Genomic DNA, 19,117 nt, shown 5'->3' with positions numbered 1-19,117 from the left:
CAAGATGGCTACAGCCACAGAGAGAGCAGGAAGGAGACTTGGGTTTCCCCGGTGATGGAGGAAGCCAAGCCTTCCACACACCATGGCCAGCCCAGGCAGCCACTTAAGGCTACAAAGTTTCAATTATAGAAGATAAATAAATCCCAACAGAAATGGCTGTTGCCATGGAGCGAACAGAAGGCTTGGCTCTGCCCCAGGCTACAACGTTTCAATTGTAGAAGATAAATCCCAGATACCAGGCCCTCCACTTGGGTTGCCAAGGGGGGGGTGAGGCGCGCAGGCGCAGGTGAACAGCCTGCAAACCACCACAGGCCCTTAGCCCAGGCTGCCCCATGCCCCAAGGAAACTCCCATCCTGATCTGGGACACCATTGAGGGCAAACCAGCTGGTCCCCAGCCATGCACCAGACCTCTATCCTATCTAATAAGAGTAATATGCAGATTGACCATCACTCCAACACACAAGATGGCTGCCCCCATGTGGTCAGAGATCCTGCCTCCAGGTGGACACAAGATGGCCAGCAGGGGAGGGTAGTTGGGAGGGACCAGGCCAGCAAGGGAGGGCAGTTGTGGGTGATCAGGCCAGCAGGGGAGGGCAGTTGGGAGGGACCAGGCTTGCAAGGGAGGGCAGTTGGGGGCAATCAAGCCTGCAGGGGAGAGCAGTTAGGGGTGACCAGGCCAGCAGAGGAGGGAAGTTGGGGGCAAACAGGCTGGAAGGGGAGCAGTTAGACATTAATCAGGCTGGTAGGGGAGTGGTTAGGGGGTGACCAGGCTGGCAAGCAGAAGGGGTTAGGGGCAATCAGGAAGGCAGGCAGGCAAGTAGGTGGGAGCCAGCAGTTCTGGATTGTGAGAAGGATGTTTGACTGCCCAGGCAGTTGGACATCCCTCGAAGGGTGCCATATTGGAGAGGGTGTGGGCTGGGCTGAGGGACACCTCCAGCCCATGCACGGATTTCATGCACTGGGGCCTCAATAAAAGTCATCGATGATTCAGACTGGTGAAAGAAGTCAAAATGGAGAAGATAATTATGTGTTAAGTGTCCATATCTTCAAAAATTTGAAAAACAAAACTAAAGGCTAGATGATGATAAAAAAAAATGGAGGGATGACTATTATACTTTGATTAAAAAAAAGGACTGGAGCCGAGACCGGTTTGGCTCAATGGATAGAGCGTCGGCTTGGGGACTGAAGGGTCCCGGGTTCGATTCTGGTCAAGGGCATGTACCTTGGTTGCGGGCATATCCCCAGTGGGGGGTGTGCAAGAGGCAGCTGATCGATGACTCTCTCTCATCGATGTTTCTAACTCTCTGTCTCTCTCCCTTCCTCTCTGTACAAAATCAATAAAATATATTAAAAAAAAAAAAAAGGGACTGGAGTGGTACAGCTAGCTAGTCAGAGCCTCAAAAGGAGGTAATTTTATGAAATATAACTATAAAAGCAATTTCCACCCTTTCCTTTGTCTATAGTACTCTTCAAGAGGTAGAATTCTATTGTGCAAATCCATTTATTCTTTCAACAAATGCCTACTGAGCACATACTACAAGTCCAACACTCTGCTATATACTCAGAGCACTAAACAAAGACAGACAAAATTCTCTGTACTCACAGAGCTTGCATTGAAGTGATGGAAGGGACACAGACATTAACATGACAAACTGGCACATTTCATGCCTCAGAAAGTGTTAAGGAAAAGAATATTAGAATAGAGTATGCAGAATAAAAGTATTGAAGGAGATTCATTTTTATATTGGTTAGGGCAGGCCTTATTGAAAAGTTGACATTTGAGCAGAGTTGAAGGAATTACTGCATTATATAATTTAGGGTATGTGTATGGCTGTAAGCTGGCTCATTCTCAATTTCTTCATTTTTATTATTAGCTCTGGAAGGCTCTCTGGAAGTTCTCTTTGGAAGTCTGATATTACACAACAGAAGGGAAGTCTTCTATTTCAAATACCATGATCATTTTTGTTTCATACATAGAAAAAGCTAAAGAAAACATCTCTTGATTAATGTTATTTTTAAAAATTAAAGCAGGAAACTAGGGAAGTAAATGCACTCAAAGGAAAAAAAGTAGACTTCCTCTACATCTCAGGTAAAAGACCGAGATTTGTTATTATCAGCTCTAACACATTTAGATAAAAGTGACACAATACACTGCCACCCATGGATAAGAACATAAGTGACCAAAACTCACCTATCTAGTGCCTGTCGAGCCAACTGTTTCAGTTTATTTTGCAGAGTTTTATCAGCAGTTTCATAGGACTTAAGAGAAAGAGAGATAGACATTCTGAAGGATAATTATTTTTTAATTTTCTTGATCCATGATATTTCTAAGCAAAAAAAATTGACCATGTACATTACACTTCTTGAAATTATGAGAGAACTAAAACAATACATTTTATTTTCATTCTTAAAGGTATTATTTCAAATAGTGTTGAAAACTTGTCAGTGAGGTAAGCTTTAAGGCCACTTAATGTGGACAGGTGGTAACTGGAACACAACTGTGCGACCTGGTACCATGGAAGGCAGGAACCTAAAGAGACCCGCGCTTACCTCCAGTCTCCAGGACCACACAGTGATCAGGCTAGATGGTTCTCCTGAGCAAAACACCCTAGACAAAAAGCCAGTGCTCTGAATAACACTGAGACCACTCTCTACCACGTCCCCTCATCTTCCTGTCAAATCAGTGCTCTTATGCACTAGATGCCCTTTAAAGCTCACATCCCACCCAGGGCTCCTCAGAGAGAAGTGAAAGCAACTCATCCTATGGATTTCACATTGCAAATTAATAAAGCACTTCCAAACCACTACCTTCATTTTTAGTGTATGATATTGGAAAAAAAAAGGGAGAGGGGAGTTTATTCTAAATTTGTGATGGTGAATTCTTCCTGTAATAATTTAGTTATATGTAGAGAGGTTAAAAAACTACCTGTAATTTAGAAAAAAAAAAATCCTTAATGACTCAATCTTAATGCTGTCAAAACTTTAAACAAGATGTTAAAATCCATTATTCATTTTTTACTCTCCATCTTTTCATGAGTAATTTAGTTACATTCATGACATTTTTTTTTTAAGGGATTGTAAAATAAAATTCACTAGTAAAGGGAGAAATTTCTTAGCATAATTCGGCCAAATTTAAGTTGTAGCTATACATACAGTTTTTAGACAGAGATCTACGGCTTCTGTATACAATTCTATAGCATCTTCAACATTCCCCTTTTCATCTTCGTCAAAAGCTTGTGTAACAAGGAAATGGGCACGCTCCAAGTCCAACTGATGTTTTGATTTCAAAGGATCAGCACTCTTTGACTGGACTAGGAAAGGAAAAAAACCACATAGGAGAAGTATTACCTATATATCTATCTGGGAAACGATATACCATTTTAATATTTACATTTAAGACATTCTTTACCAAAACTCTATAATCCTTCATGAAAAGGGAGAGACAGAGAAAAACATCTTTATGAGATATATTGACTAGTTGCCTCCCACATGAGCCTGACCAGGGCAGGGCATTAAGCCTGCAACTGAGGTATGTGCTTTTGACCAGAATTGAACCCAGGACCCTTCAGTCCATGGCTGATGCTCTATTCACTGAGCCAAACTGGCTATGGTTGGTGATCTTTTTTACTTTAACTCTCAGTAACACCTCTCTGAATAATGTACATCCCATTCATAAAATGAAGATACCAAACCTCCAAAATGTTAAAATATCTAGTTCAGGGTTTCTCAGTTTTGGCACTACCGACATTCTTGATGGGTAACTATTTGCTGTAGACTGTCCTGTGCATTGCATGCATCACGGAACTAGATGACAGAAGTATACTTCCCACCTCCCCTAGTGTAAAAACTAAACTTCTTTCCAGGCTGTTACCTCTTCCCACCCAAAAGACAACTCATCTCTCAAAGGTCTCTTCACTGCCAGCAGATTTTATGTTTTAAAAATTGGATTTCAGAACAAGATTATTATTTGATAAATGATTCTCCTGTTTAAAATAATTAAGGAAACCATTTAATGCTCTACAGATTTCATATATATGTATATATTTATTGATTTCAGAGAGGAAAAAAAGAGGGAGAGGGAGACAAAAACATCAATAATAAGAGAGAATTGATGCCTCCTGCAGGCCCCTTACTGGGGATGAGACTGCAACCAGAGCGTCTGCCCTGACCTGGAATGGAACCATGATCTCCTGGTTCTTAGATTGATGCTCAACCACTGTGCCATACTGGCCGGGCTTTCTACTGATTTTTTAAAGAGAATGGAAGGAAGAGTGTAAAGTAGGGAGGGGGTAAGAGAGAGAGAGACATTGATTAGTTCCCTCTCGAAATCACCGCAACCAGGGCCGGGCCATCAAACCTGCAACTGAGGTATGTGCCCTTGATCAGGAATTGAACTGAGACCCTTCAATGTGTGGGCTCATGTTCTACCAGCCACACTGACGAGGCTAAATCAATTTGTCTTTAAAGGGACTGTCATAATAACAATCCAATCATCAAATCTACTTTATCCCAACTATGTGCTTATAACTTCTGCTCCTATCTATTCTGAAATTAGTGGAATGTAGCATGAAATTTATCAGGAAAGATTGAATAGGTAAAGATTCCTCTAAACTAGTGATATTAACCTGTTCAACTGATGTACTGCAAGAATTTTTAAAACATGTAATACCTAACTATTTAGATACTTCTTTTTCGTTAGGTTGTCAAATTAAAAAATAATGAGTCAACACAATAGCTATCCGGTGTGAAATAAAATTACACTTATTTCTTTGGTCAGATTGGCAAAAATAATATATTTTTTGGTGTGCCACTAAATTTTAGTAATAGTTTGTGTGCTATGAGATAAAAAATAAATTGCTGCTTGTGGCTTTATTATAGGGCCACAGGAAAAAGGGTTAGAGTCCTTAGTGAGATGAATGCATTTCTAAAACAAAATGTCAACAGGTGATTATTTTCTTTTCTACCCTTGTGAACAGATTTTGACAGAAACCCTGATCTCTAACAAAACTGTGATCATTAAGGCTGTGTGTACTTGCTTCAAAGAATTTTCCACGTTGTTTATGAACATAAATACAGTCTATTTCAGGTCTCTGCCTACATGTTGCTTTTCTAAGACATGGTTTAAAAGATTTAGCTAAGGTCTTGAGGTTGAGGATACTAATACAGAAGGGACTGTGAACCCATGCTGAAGTCTTTAAACATTGAAGAGGAGCTCTGGTTTGGCTCAGTGGAAAGAGCATTGGACTGTGGACTGAAGGTCCTGGGTTCGATTCCTAGTCAACAGCACATGCTTGGGTTGTGGGCTCGATCCCCAGTAGGGGGAGTACAAGAGGCAGCCAATCAATGATTCTATCTAATCATTGATGTTTCTATCCCTCCCTCTCCCTTCCTCTCTGAAATCAATAAAAAAAAATATTTTTAAACACTTAAGAGGAATAGTCATTGAAACTTAATACAAGGAGAGGGCATGTGACAGATATTTAAAAAGCATACTTTAACAGGGTCCTAATCCTGATTTTGCTAATGATACAGTCAGAATGTAAATCATTTGTCATCTCTAAACCTCTGGGAAATTGGGGAGATTGAACTGCATTATCTCTAAGGTTCTCCTTCCCAGATCTATAATTCATTTACATATTATGACTTTTAAAGATATGATTACCAAAAGAGGAATTAACAGGAGAGTTAGGATCAAGATCCAAAGATAAAAAATGAAAGAGAAAAATAGAGGGAAAAGTAAGATGTGATGGAAGAAAAAAAAAATACATCGACAAGTTTAGTAGTCTTTACTAACCTGCAGAATGTAAAGCCTGAACTCTTTCCAGATATTCACTTATTTTTTCTTGAATGTGTTCTAGGCTTGATCCTGCCATCTCGGCATAAATTAAGGCTTGTGCAGCTTCCTAAAAATAAGAATGCAAAGTAATATAATATATAAATTACAATTTGAATTTTCTTTACCACTTTTTAACTCACTATTGGTTTCTATGAATGACAAATATAGATTGTCCTTAAGATCATAATAATTTTATTTATAAAGCAAGTGAATTATATAATACTCCAATACCCTTTCTTCAGTTCCTAATGCTCTTAATTTTCTCACACTGTTGACAATTTATCAACTCAAATAGGAGGGATTGATTATAAACATTTTCTTAGAATTGCTGTGGTTTATATGTTTTCTTTTTGCAATAGGTCAGACTTAAAATTATATACCTTAAACTGGTGAACTGACCTTTAAAGGCATTAGAACAGATAACAATAACCAATGAAATAAGGTAAAACTAAATGTCAAGAAAAGATTACAAGAAATCATAAAGCTTAAATATCTCACAGTGGGAAGAAAATCTTTCTCCACAGAAAATACTGCCAAATGGTGTCCCAGTTTAAAGCAGGCTTCAGCGGTATGAAATCAACTTATTTGAATTAAGAAACTCTGGATTCACCTTCCAGCTCTTCATTCCCTAACTTCCACAGCCAATTATGCTGTGGCTAATGAGGGAGAGCTGCCATTCTTCCCATCACCACTTCAGGATGGTTACCAATGCTCCCACTTAGAAGGACCAGAGAGAGATTTCTCCAAACACACCTTCTCTGCAGTAACCTAAACAGGTACACTTTATGAAAGCGCATGGCTAATTGTCTGGATCCAAAGAAGCCATCCAGTGACTATCACTTTTGGAATCCAGTTATTGGAGCAGGAGTTGTTTTATTAAACCTAACAGAAGAAAATTATTGATTTTGATCCAAATGGAAATTCAGTCTAAAAGCTGTGGGGGTACAAAAGCTATGATTTCCTCAGATTCTGTAACTCAATTATTTCAGGGGAGAAAAAAATAACTCCACGTGCACCAACATTATCTAAATACAATTTAGGTACACTTAACTTCAATAAATTAATGGAATATACATGTGTAAAATATATTTTATCCCTTTAATTATCTTGCATTTAAATACCAATTTTCAAATCGTTTTGCTTAACAAATAAAGCAAATTTTAAAAATTGCTATCAATTTTATTTTACTCATTTCATTTCTATTTGAAAGTGATTAACATTAAGGAATCCCATACAGAACAGTATGAAGAAAGTTAAGCACTAAAAATCTGATAAAGTTTATGTAAATAGTTCCTAGGCGCACAACCACTCTGACTTTCTCAAAGATAAAAAATTCTTCCCAATGACATGCACATAAATCCTACAGCAAAACAAGAGGCACTGCAAAGTATATCCTTCCACTTTAGAAAAAAACTATTTTATATGGCAGTATTTTAATCTATGAATATTTATCAGTTTCACAAAACTAAGACACAGAATTTCTACTTTTAAAGAAATAACACCTTCATGACATTGTCCAACTGTCAAAAAAAAAAAAAGTCCAAACGAAATGATTCTGAACAAAACACATCTCTAAATACGAATTATGAAATGAAGGCAATAAAATATTAATCTGAGAAAAGAAAACCACACACTACTGACAGCATATCCGTTCATGGAAAAAAAAAAATTACTACTACTTGTCTGACAACATTTCTAAAAAAAAAAAAAAAAAAAAAAAAAAAAAGTGACAATATAATAAAGATACCGCTGTCTCCACAAGGAGGAAGAGGGCTGGCTGAGTTGGAGGGGTGTGTTTGCAAATCCTCAAGATTGAAGAGCAGAGGGTGGGCTCTGATTTAATAATTCTGTCCCGAGTAATTTATAAAAAAAAGAGACACACGTAAAGAATGAATGACAAGGGTATTAATCGAACTATTACTTATGATGCTAAAAAACCAGAATGATGCTTAAAAAAAACCAACATAATGGAATGCTATGCATCTGTTAAGATATTGCACAAGTAAATTTAATGATCTGAAAAAGTTCAAATGAAAACAGGTTATAAATACTATCAACAGGAAGATCCGTCTGTCTAAAAAAAAGGGGGGTGGGGTGGGTGGGTTACACACACGAGTCGAAACACAAGCACAAAAACATACCATCGAATGCTAGGAGATAAAAGACGTTTTCTTCCTTAAACATGTATTTTCTTTTCTCCAACGAGCATGCATTCTTTTAGGGTGTATTAAGAGACCTAAGAGACCACTTCCCAGGAGCCGCAAATGAGACCCAAGTGACAGAATCAGCTGGCTACTAACTACTCACACCTAACTACCCACACCTAACTAACTACTGCGGCCAGAGCAGCTCCAGGTGGGCATGGCCAGTCCGGACTGCAACCGGAGAAGGGGTCACTCCCAAGCTCTGAGCAAACTCCCCCCTCGTGGCAGAGGCCCCGGGGGCAGGAGCCCGGGTGGGCACGGGGGCGCCTGGTGCCCCAGAAGGTAGCAGGAAGAGAAAGAGGGTCCAGAGCAGAGGCCAGATGGCCCGGCCGCCTCGGCACCTGGACCCGCCCCTTTGGCCTCTCGGACGGACTCCGCGATGCCCAGCTCACCTTGTAGTAAAACACCGCCTCCGAGTAGCGCCCTTCGTGATCGCGCTGCACCGCCAGCCGCGCGAACTGCACGGCGTCCCGCTCCAGCGCCGACGAGTCCATGGCGCCGAGGCCCCGCACCTGGCGGGGGCAGCGAGGCCCTAACGCAGAGGCGCTTCACCGATCGTGGCGCACCAGGGAGCCGGCGCCAGGCCTTCGGGGCTCCGAGGAAGTTTCTTCTTGGGAGCCGCGTAAAGAGAATGGGGCTTCCCGGCTCGGGCCGCCGTGACGCCGCGCCCCTACGGCGTAGCTCCGGCTCCCAGCCCGTGGGGCCGCCCCGCTCCGCGGCCTCCGCATCTCCCGCCCCGCCCCCCGGCCGCACTGAGCAAGCGCAGCCTGGCCCTCGGGAGTTTCTCTGGGGCTGGGGCAGCGCAGGCCGGACTCCTCGCGGGAGTTCAAGGAGGTGGGCGGGGCCGTGCCGGCGTGCTGGCGCGCACGTGACCGCCACGGCTCCCGGGATTGGGCGGTCGGTACCAAATCGGGGCCAGTACGCTTTTGCGGTCTACGTGGAGGTGGCCGGGCCGCTAACGCTGTTGCTGGGTACTCTCCGGGACAGGGGCGCATGCGCCTTACAAGTTTCTTTTTTTTTTTTTTTCTACCAGCCAAGGGCAAGGTTCAAAGAGCCAACAAAAAGCATTTCCGAGCATCATCTGGACTGAAATTTTAAAAATAAGGGACTTAAAGACATTCGTAGGATATATAGGATTCTTTTAAGGTACCCATTAATAACGTTTATTTTCCACAAACTGAATCATGACCCACTTCACAGCACCTCTAGTATATACCCTAAGTACTGATGGAATTGTCAACAAACAATATATTTTCACTTGTAGGTATCCTTATTTTAATGCTGTTGTGATAACATAATTAGGTGATTATTTCATGAATGTCTTCTCTTCTTAAAAATCTGAGTTCAACAATAATAAAATGAACTAGGGATAGTCACAACAATATAGAAGAAACACAAAATCCATGCTGAGTTAAAGAAGCAATATGCAAGAGTACACATAGCATGATGCCGTTGATAAGACACAAGTGTAATCAATAATGCTGGAAATCAGATCGATGACCGGGAAGGGAATGTTTGGGGTGATGGGAATGTCTTGATCGTGGTGGTGCCAAATGTATACATTTGTCAAAACCCACCACCTTACGTTTTAAATGTGAGCTTTTCATTCATTCGTTCTTAATTACACCTTCATGGATTTTTAGTCCGTTGGGCTGTGTTTAAATGAAACTAGTTTCTTAATTTCTTCACTCTTCATATTCAGAGAGGTTAATAATGATAACTATTCCATCAGCCTGTTGTAAAGAACACAGGTGAAAATAATTTGTCCCTGGTACAAAGATGGTTCTCATCCTATAGTTTCATAACTAATGCAGGGATGATTCCTGACCTTAACAGTTTTATTCCAGTATTAAGCACAAGCCTTGGTACAGAGCAGATGCTTAGTAAGTATTTTAAAATGTTGAATGAGTGAACTCCCTAATAAGTATATTCAATGTGCCGTCATTCCCCATCTTGATTCTGAAGAATGAAATATAAATTCCCTAGCACAGAGCAGAGGTCCTTTAGATAGAACATGTCTTCAGGCCACATTTTCAAAGAGTTTGCAGTCACTAGAGCAGCTGATTGCGGTTTTTTTACTCACTCAAAACTGGACTATGTCTAATGCTCCTTCTCTAATCACAGCTTGTAGAATTCCCAGTCCATCTTGAAGGAAGCCTTTCCTAGCATTCCAGGTCATTGTGATCTCTCCTTGAACTTATATACTCCCTATACATTTAATCTTTATTTCTTATTCATTTATTCAATGAACACTGAATGTCTACATTGTACCAGGCACAGAGCTACACATTGAAGACACAAACACTTGTAGGATATTATGAATGTACTACAATTTGTTGATATATTTACTATTGAGGAGTATTTGGCAATTTCTATGTGGTTTTATTATTAATGCAGAGGCCACACTTTGAGAACCACTGCTCTAGAGAACAAAGGAGGCCTGGGAAGCTCAAGATCTGTTCCCAGCCAACACTCTTGACCATGGCTCCCTGGCCTTGACATTCCAGCGCTCAGGAAGAGAGCACATCTGCTAAAGATGCCAGGACAGGGTGAGTGAGCCCTTCCCTGCAGCCCCTTCTCTGCTGTGTGGGCCCATGTTCTCAAAGCTTCCTTCCTCCCTCCCTTCTTCTTTTCTTCCTCCCTTATTATGTCTTCTATGATCCTTCAGGATACTTTGCTTTGGACCCTGCAGTGTGTCTGAATGCTGCTTTTTCAGGTTAGGCTCCACCATCTCACACGTCTTGTAAGGACACAAAGCTGATCCTGAGGTTCACCCACACCCCCTCCAGGTGCCATCCCTGAGGCCTCAGTCCCTGACTTCTTACAAAAATCGCTAACTCTCAGTGACCTCCTTTCCTTCCCATGTGATGGGAAAATGGAATGATGTCCCTCCACACAAACACCAGCTGTGACTTCCCACATGGGAAGAGCAAAAATAATTGTTGGTCCTTGCTTTCTCGGTTACACTGGCTCACTTATTCTGATAAGAGACTGCTTTTTCCGTCACTGACGGATTGGGGATGGGTTATCCAATTAGATAAAAATTTCTTCTATAATCCTGTCTGGGGACAGAGGTAGAAATGGAGAGGACAACCATGTCTCAAGGGCCCGTATCTTCAGGAATTTGAGGACACAAACTAAAGTTTGGTATATGATCGTGATGAAAAGGAGGGTGTTATATTTCAATAAAAAAGCCCCAAAGTGAGAAGGGCCTTGTGTTGCAACTATCTTGTCAGTACCTCAAAAGGAGACCATTGAGTTAATTCATGCTATAAATGCAAGTGCAATTCCTATCCTTTCCCTTTGCTACAATACTCCTTAATTTACATATATTTAGAAGACCTCCCTCTCCTCCTTGGAAGCACTTGAAATGTGGCTAGTCTAAATTAAGATGTACTATTAAGTATAAAATTTATACCAGATCCCAAACTCTTAGTATAAAAGAAAATATAAAAATGACACTATTTTAAATTTGTTATATTAAGTAAACTATATTTTAAAATAAGTTTCCCTTTTTATGTGTTTACTAGAAAATGCTTCTTTTTTTATGTGTTTACTAGAAAATTTAGAATTGCAAATTTGGCTAACATTCTATTTCTTTTGTCAGCATTGTTCTAAGACATTCTGTCAGGGCATTTTAGATGGAACATATGTTTTTCAAGCAACCACTTAGTGGTATTCTAGTCATATGTTACATGTTGGTTCTCGGGGAATCAGAGGCTAAAGTATTGGAAATATTTATGAAAGGAAGTGGGAAGAAAGAAGATTGGGAAGGGGAACGGAACTGTCAGCCTGCCATGCTGACCTGACAGAGTCTCCTTCAGTATTCTGGGGGCCTCCAGAGCCAATGCTGTTCTTTAGAGGTGCCCTCTTGGTACAGATGTCCAGGCTGCCTTGCTCAGTTATTGGTTGGGGGCTGTTCCAAGAAAAGCATGCCTTCCGTTGAAAGCGGAAGCTGCCATGACTCTCAGCTAACCACACTCTTCTCCGCCTGGCAGGGAGTTCTTTCTGAAAGAGCATTCTGAGCTGAGCAGAGCCTGTCAATGCTCAAAGTTGGCTCATGATATCTATCTATCTATCTATCTATCTATCTATCTATCTATCTATCTACCTATCTATCTACCTATCTATCTATCTATCTATCTATCTATCTATCTATCTATCATCTAAATAAAAGGCTAAGCAACCGTCGGACTGTCTGACCAGTCTGTAGGTGTGACGTGCACTGACCACTGGGGGGCAGATGCTTAATGCAGAAGCTGCAGAGCTGTGGGGACTTGGCAGTGGCAGTTCCAGTGGTGATGTACCCCAGAACCAGAGAGGAGGGAGCCCAATTCCTCACAGGGCTGCATGATTCCACCTTCGACTGTGGGTTATTTTGTTGCTGGGAGACTGTTGGGCCCTGAATCTGGTTTACTGCACACTTGTGTTTGTGTTCCACTCCCTGTAGGACAGCAACTTTGCAGAGGCCCTCTTGCACTCTGGGACCCCTTGGGGGATGTTGGAGAGCCGATTTCAGCCTGATCCCTACAGGCCAGACCAAGGTGGGATCCCTACTTGCCAGAGGGATCCCACTCACTCTGTAGATGCCCTTTGAGCTGTGGTGTGGCCCCAGGTACGGCCAGCTGGGGAGGGACCACGGGAGGTTGGCTCCAGGGCATGTCCAGCCCATCTTGACCAATCCCACCTTACTAGCCACCTTCTAATTAATTTCCTCTCAATGTGCACAAATCCGTGCACTGGGCCGCTAGTTTAGAAATAATTAGAATTACTTGTTATTGAAAAATCAGAGATTTTCACAACAATATTTGATCTTCTGGCTTCTCTTAGAGGAAAACCACTAGGTCCATATGCCTTTCTGGGAGCAACTGTCTAGAACTGAGCAGTGGGACATGGACTCTCCAACTCCCCCTGCTTAGCCTACTTCTCACTGACACTCTTTGCCTGGGGGAAGGAGCTTATGTGCCTTGAGGAGTTCCAGGGAGGCTTCAGACTGGAAAGTCTTATACTCTGAATCGTCTAGCGCAAAGTTTATAGGAGGTGTGTAATAAATGTTTATTAATGGATAAAGGAGTGCCTCAAGTCCCTTTCTTCTAAGGCAGTGATTCCCAAAGTGGTCTATATCGACCCCCAGGGGTCTATGACAACCTGCAAGGGGTCTACGTCAGCGAAAAAAAAATTTGGGGGTCCATGAAATGAAAATGGGGGTCCACGATAGTGGATCTCAACATACACTGATAGTACCTATTTACTTACATCATATTATCTTATAATATAAAAACATATAAATTATTTATAAAAGTACCTATGAAGTAAAAAATTTATTATATATGTTTATAAAATTGTGTAAGTTGTAGGATAAAAACCTGCACATAACGATATACCAGTATCATCTTGTTACAAGCATACGCGCAGTAAACATTCTTGCCAATTTTTGTCTCAAAGCTTTGCGAACTTGCACCGACTTGTTCAATTCGTCACTCTATAAATATGAATGTGAGAAAAATACGTTCATTTGTTTCCTGAATCTTGAATAGGAAAGTGCTGAGAAAATATTTTAAAAAATATAAACTGGTAGTTTATCATACAAATTATAGTGAATCAGTGTTATTTTGTTTGAGAATGCCGGAGAAAAGCAGGTACATTATTTTTTATTAAATTTTAACACTAAACTTCACTACAGTTAGAAATTTACAAAAAAATCAATATCAGGTAAGTAGGGGGTCTACCCAAAACCGAAAAACATGGCAAGGGGTCTACGGCACAAACAAGTTTGGGAACCTCTGTTCTAAGGCAACATGGTATGCTGCTCACATGTAGTTCCCCCAAAAGACACTAGGTGGTGGTGTGCGCTCAGAAATTCACCCATATCTGCGCTGCACACACAAAAGATGATCATTAACATCTCATTTGTTGTCATGGGGATGTAAAATACTGCATAGGGAATATAGTCAATAATATTGTAGTATTCAGACATGGTGTCAGGTGGATACTAGACTTATTAGGGTGATCACTGTAAATTGCCTAAATGTCTAATTGCTGTGTTGTACATCTGAAATGAATATACTATTGTATGTCAATGATAATTGAAAGATAGAAAATTTTAAAAATATTCTAATTTTTATTTATAGGTATGACTTTGAATTCAGTTAGCCATGAATGTGTGTGTAACTTCTAGTAATATGTTGTAATTTTACACATATCCTATTTATCTAAACACAAACACACATATATAAAAAATGTTTAGAATTAGGAGGTACATAATTAAGATATGTAATTAACATATATAACTAGAATATATACAATATAAATATATGGAATTATAATATACTAGTGGCCTGGTGCACAAAATTTGTGCACAGGGGTGTGTGTCCTTCAGCCCAGCCTGCACCCTCTCCAATCTGAGACACCTCAGGGGATGTCCAACTGCCAGTTTAGGCCTGATCCCTGTGGGACATCCCTCTTGCAATCTGGGACTGCTGGCTCCTAACTGCTCACCTGTCTGCCTACCTGATCACCCCTAACCACTTCACCTGCTGGCCTGATTGCCCCCAACTGCCCCCCTTTCAGGCCTGATCACTTCTAACTGCCCCCACCCCCACCTGCCGGCCTGATCGCCTCCAACTCCCTCCCCCACCAGCCTGATCGCCCCCAACTGCCCCCACTGTCGGCCTGCTTGCCTTCAAATGCCCCCATTGTCCACCTGCTTGCCCCCAACTCTGCCCCTGTTGGCCTGCTCACCCCCAACTGCTCACCCACCAGCCTGCTTGCCCCCAACTTCTCACTCCTCAGCTGGCCTGCTTGCTCCCAACTGCCTCCCCCTTGCCAGCAAGCTCGTCCCCCCTGCCCCACCCTGCCAGCCTGATCGCCCCTAACTGTCTCTGCCTCAGCCCCACCATCATGGCTTTGTCTGGAAGGAGGTCTGGAAGGTCTCCTGGTCTAATTAACATATTACCCTTTTATTAGTATAGATAATAGAATATATATGTCTATATAGTTAAAATACATTTATAATTAGATATATAATTAAGGTATACATATGTAATTAGTAACTATTAAGTGTATACTAGTATATATAAAACTAGGATATATGAAATTAAGATATGTAATCAAATACATATAATATTTACTATAAACAATTAGGATGTATATAATTATGTTGAACCATATGAAATGACTTGTCACCTTTAAAAACAGCAATTTTATATAACTGAACCTAATGTTTCAAATAGGCCAAAGTTATTATACCTGTTCAAAAATAAAACTTATGTTGTGTCCTCTTTCACTGGAATTTTCTGTCCTCAGATTCTAATGCCAATGTCCCCAATCTGTCAATGACATGAAAAATTGGTCTCTTATCAGAGTGAGACAATATAACCAAGAAACCAAGGAACAACAGTTATTTTTGCCTTCCCATGAGAGAATCATGGGAAATTATTCCATTTTCCCATTGCAGGGAAGCAACGGAGGTCACTGAAAGTTGGCAGTTTCTGTAAGTCAGGGATTGAGACTTCAGGGATGGAGTCTGGAGGGGGTATGGGTGATCCTGAGGTGCACCCACCTGCATGAGTTACCGTGAAAGCTCTGTGTCCTTACAACACATGTGTGATGGTGGGGCCTAATCTGTAAAGCTGTGATCAGACACACTGCAGGGTCTAAAGCAAAGTATCCTGAGAGGTCATAGAAGAAATGACTAAGATGGAAGGAATGAAGAAAGGAAGGAGGGAGGGAGGGAGGAAAAGAAGGAAGGGAGGAAGGAGGGAAAGGAAAGAAGGAAGGAAGGAAGGAAGGAAGGAAGGAAGGAAGGAAGGAAGGAAGGAAAGAAGGAAAGAAGGAAAGAAGGAAAAAAGGAAAAAAGGAAAGAAGGAAGAACATGGGCCCACATAGCAGAGATGGGGCTGTAGGGAAGGGACTCACTCACCCTATCCTGGCATCTTTAGCATGATGTGCTCTCTCCCTGAGCATTGGAATGGAGCCATGGTCAGGAGTCTAGGCTTGGAACAAGCCGTGAACTTCCCAGGCCTCCTTTGTTCTCTAGAGCAGTGGTTCTCAAAGTGTGGTCTCTGCATCAATAATAAAACCACATAGAAATTGCCAAGTAGCAAATGGATCAATAAATTATAATACATTCATAATATAGAAAACTATACAGCAATGAAACAAGGTACTGCTGCGACATGCAGTATCCCAGATAAGTCTCCTAAACAAGTTAACTGAAAAGAGTATGTACTGCATGATTCATTGTAAGTGAAGTTCAAGAACAGGTGAAAAGAACTTTGTTGTTAGACATCTGCGTGGTGCGTTATGACCCTGCTTCTCAAGGTGTGGTTCCCGGATCAGCAGCACCAGAGAGCTGGTTAGAAATGCAGACGTGTGGGCCCTACCTAGACCTACCGAATCACAGTCCACGTTTAACAAGATCTCCGGGTGGTTCTTGGACACGTTCGTGTCCCAGAAGCCCGGCGGTATGACAGGAAATGTGCTTCCTGGAGCTGTGCAAGGGGTGGTCCTGGTACCGAAAAGCTGGGATGTTGGGGATGGGACCAGGCTTATTTTCTTCCCTGGTCTTTCCACATCACCCCTCAGAATGAATGATGCCAGTGGTGCGTGTGTGTGTGTGTGTGTGTGTGTGTGTGTGTGTGTGTGGTGTGCATGTATATGTGTACACAATGTGAACTTCCCTACATTTCACAAGTGTGCAGGAAAAGCATGGCTTGGGGCCCCATACTCTGGTGGAGGCTGAGAGGCTGAAATTCAAAGGAAGCTGAGGAGGGGAGGAGCCTGAAGGTCTCCCTCCCACCTTCCAGGGAGGATGTGACTTTGGAAGTGCCACCAGAGCAGAGGTACCTTCATGAGCCCCTTGCAAGCCTGGATTTCAGAACTTTGCTTTGCTGCTTCTGGTTATGACGGGAACCAAGTCAACAGCCTGGGGCTTCCTGAGCTGGGTGAGGGTGCTGATCAGAGTCTTCCCAAGCTCATTCCTCTCTTGGGCCTGCTCTCCCTGTCCTCGGGCCTGAGCTCCCATCCTGCAGTGTGGCCAAGCAGCACTGAATCCTTCCCACTGGACAATCCCATCTGCTGTGGGAAATGTCACAGACCTGGCTGAGGTGGAGATGCTATTGCACATCCTGGCAGACAGTCCACAGAGGCGGCTTGTCATGAGGCTGCAGCACGAAGCTCTCAGGGTTTTATGGAGAATCCATGAACTACTGAAACTGTGGCTTCTGTGCTGGTCAGCCTGTTCAAATACAGAATGCCCATGCTGGCTCTGCTGCGAGCTGCCAGCTAAAACACCCCTTTCTCCCCTCAATTCCCTCGCTGCAAAATGTGTTTGTAAATTGTGTTTTGCTTTTCTTTCTTCACTCATTTTTACTAACTGACTAACATATGAATAAAGGATTTGCACGTGAAATAACTAAATAGCATGCAGAATCACTACCTATATATATTATATGTTATTCTTTGACACATTTAAATGCCCTGGGAAGCTATCCAAAATAGATTGCTAAATAAAAATAAAACAAAAACCCCAGAATAATGCTAACAGTATAATTTAATACACATAAATTAAAAATACATGTTTATGTATAATATATATAAACATATCTATGTGTATATATGTATTATATACATGTGCATTTGGAGAAGGCTGCATACAAGCTATTGGTAATGGTTAGCCCTGGTAGGGAGCAGGGTGTGGGGAAAGTGCTGAGAGTGTTTATGAAGGACTTTCCTACAGTGCTCAGTACACCTGAATGCCCTTTGAATTTTAAATGTCTCAGTCTGGGTCCCCTGAAGGCAGGCTCACATGCTTTGAGGAAGTACAAGCCCGGGAGCAGGATGAGTGAGGTAATGATGGTTTTGTGAGGCAGGGAAGGAAGGGGGAACCTTTACCAAGATGCTACTGAAGTGGCGGTTTTGTTTAATCTCATGGGACCCCTCCTCAAGAAACTGTCACAACTGCGCAGCCTCGGGACTGTCTCGGTGGAGAAAAACAGGCAAGATCTTCTTCACCAGCTCTCCCTCCCATGGGTCTACAGGGAGTTAATTCTTCTGGGACTTCAGGTTGCCTGAGTGAGGGTGCTGAGCAGGTTTCCCAAATGGAGCCAACAGGAAGCCAGGGCAGTAGGTGAGAGGAATGTAGCTCAAACTTGAGGAGAGGCATTATGGATCCAACATCCACAAAGAATTGGCGGCAGCAGCTGTAATAAGAGACTGATGGGGCCCAGAGTATTTGGGACAGGGCCTAGGCATTGTCTGAGACATTGTACAAGGAGGGTACATTTCTGAATGGCACATGTACATAAAAACACTAAAAAGTTAATTTTGCTAAGGACAGAAATGCTGAAACGTGGTCTGTGGACAATGCATAAATTTCCCACTACTCAGATAAATGCATTAATGCACCATTTGCCACCACTCTGCTTCCCTTGGTCATATAGTACTGTCTTCATTGTAAAATGTAGGTCATAATGGCCCCTATCTTATCAGATTACTGTGAAGATCAAGCTAGTATATAATATAGCATACAGAGCCGTGCTAGCATATAGTGCCCCTGAAGTGTGTGTAAGCTGTTGGTCTATTGAGTATGCTAGATTACAAAACACCCTGAAGTCAGTGGTATAAAATGACCCCCGTCTTGTTATGCTCATGAGTTCTGTGGGTCAGGAATTCAGAAGGGCACAGAACGCCCAGCTTCTCCATGCTGCACAGTTTCTGGGGCCTCAACAGATGAGACTCAGGGGCTGGGGGCATGACCAATGGGGGGTGGGCTCAGCTGAAGCTCGCTTTCTCACATGTATGGTGCCAGAGCGGGGGGGGGGGGGGGGGGGAGGGGGGTTGGGGGGAGGGGAGGACTTGAAGATCAAGGTCACCTACAAGTGTGCCTACCCGTGGTTTGTCCATGTGGTTTGACTTCCCCACAGCCTGGTGGTTCAGATTAGACTCGTTACATGGTGGCCTAGGGCCCTAAGGGTAAGTACTCAGAGCTCAAGGCAGAAGCCACACAGCCTTCTATGATTCAGCCTTGGAAATACCACAGAGTTGCTTCCCGCACGATCTAGTGGTTAAAAGTTA

General features: G+C 42.3%; 1 protein-coding gene across 1 annotated transcript in view; it reads right to left on the bottom strand.

The window, feature by feature from the left end:
• CAPN7 (calpain 7) overlaps positions 1-8,811 on the bottom strand; it is a 33,280-nt gene extending 24,469 nt beyond the window's left edge. The window contains exons 1-4 of the mRNA XM_084903303.1: positions 8,434-8,811; positions 5,796-5,904; positions 3,155-3,312; positions 2,193-2,260 (exon numbers count right to left, since the gene is read on the bottom strand). Coding sequence (XP_084759429.1) covers positions 2,193-2,260; positions 3,155-3,312; positions 5,796-5,904; positions 8,434-8,535 — 437 coding nt within the window. The 5' untranslated portion in view covers positions 8,536-8,811. The remainder of the gene's footprint in view (positions 1-2,192; positions 2,261-3,154; positions 3,313-5,795; positions 5,905-8,433) is intronic.
• Positions 8,812-19,117: the final 10,306 nt, after the last annotated feature.

The sequence above is a fragment of the Pipistrellus hanaki genome (genome assembly GCF_964339955.1).
Source record: "Pipistrellus hanaki genome assembly, chromosome: 13".
In the NCBI taxonomy this organism is placed as follows: Eukaryota; Metazoa; Chordata; class Mammalia; order Chiroptera; family Vespertilionidae; genus Pipistrellus; species Pipistrellus hanaki.
The sequence above is the reverse complement of the archived record's forward strand: the minus strand, read 5'-3'. Positions and strand labels throughout refer to the sequence as shown.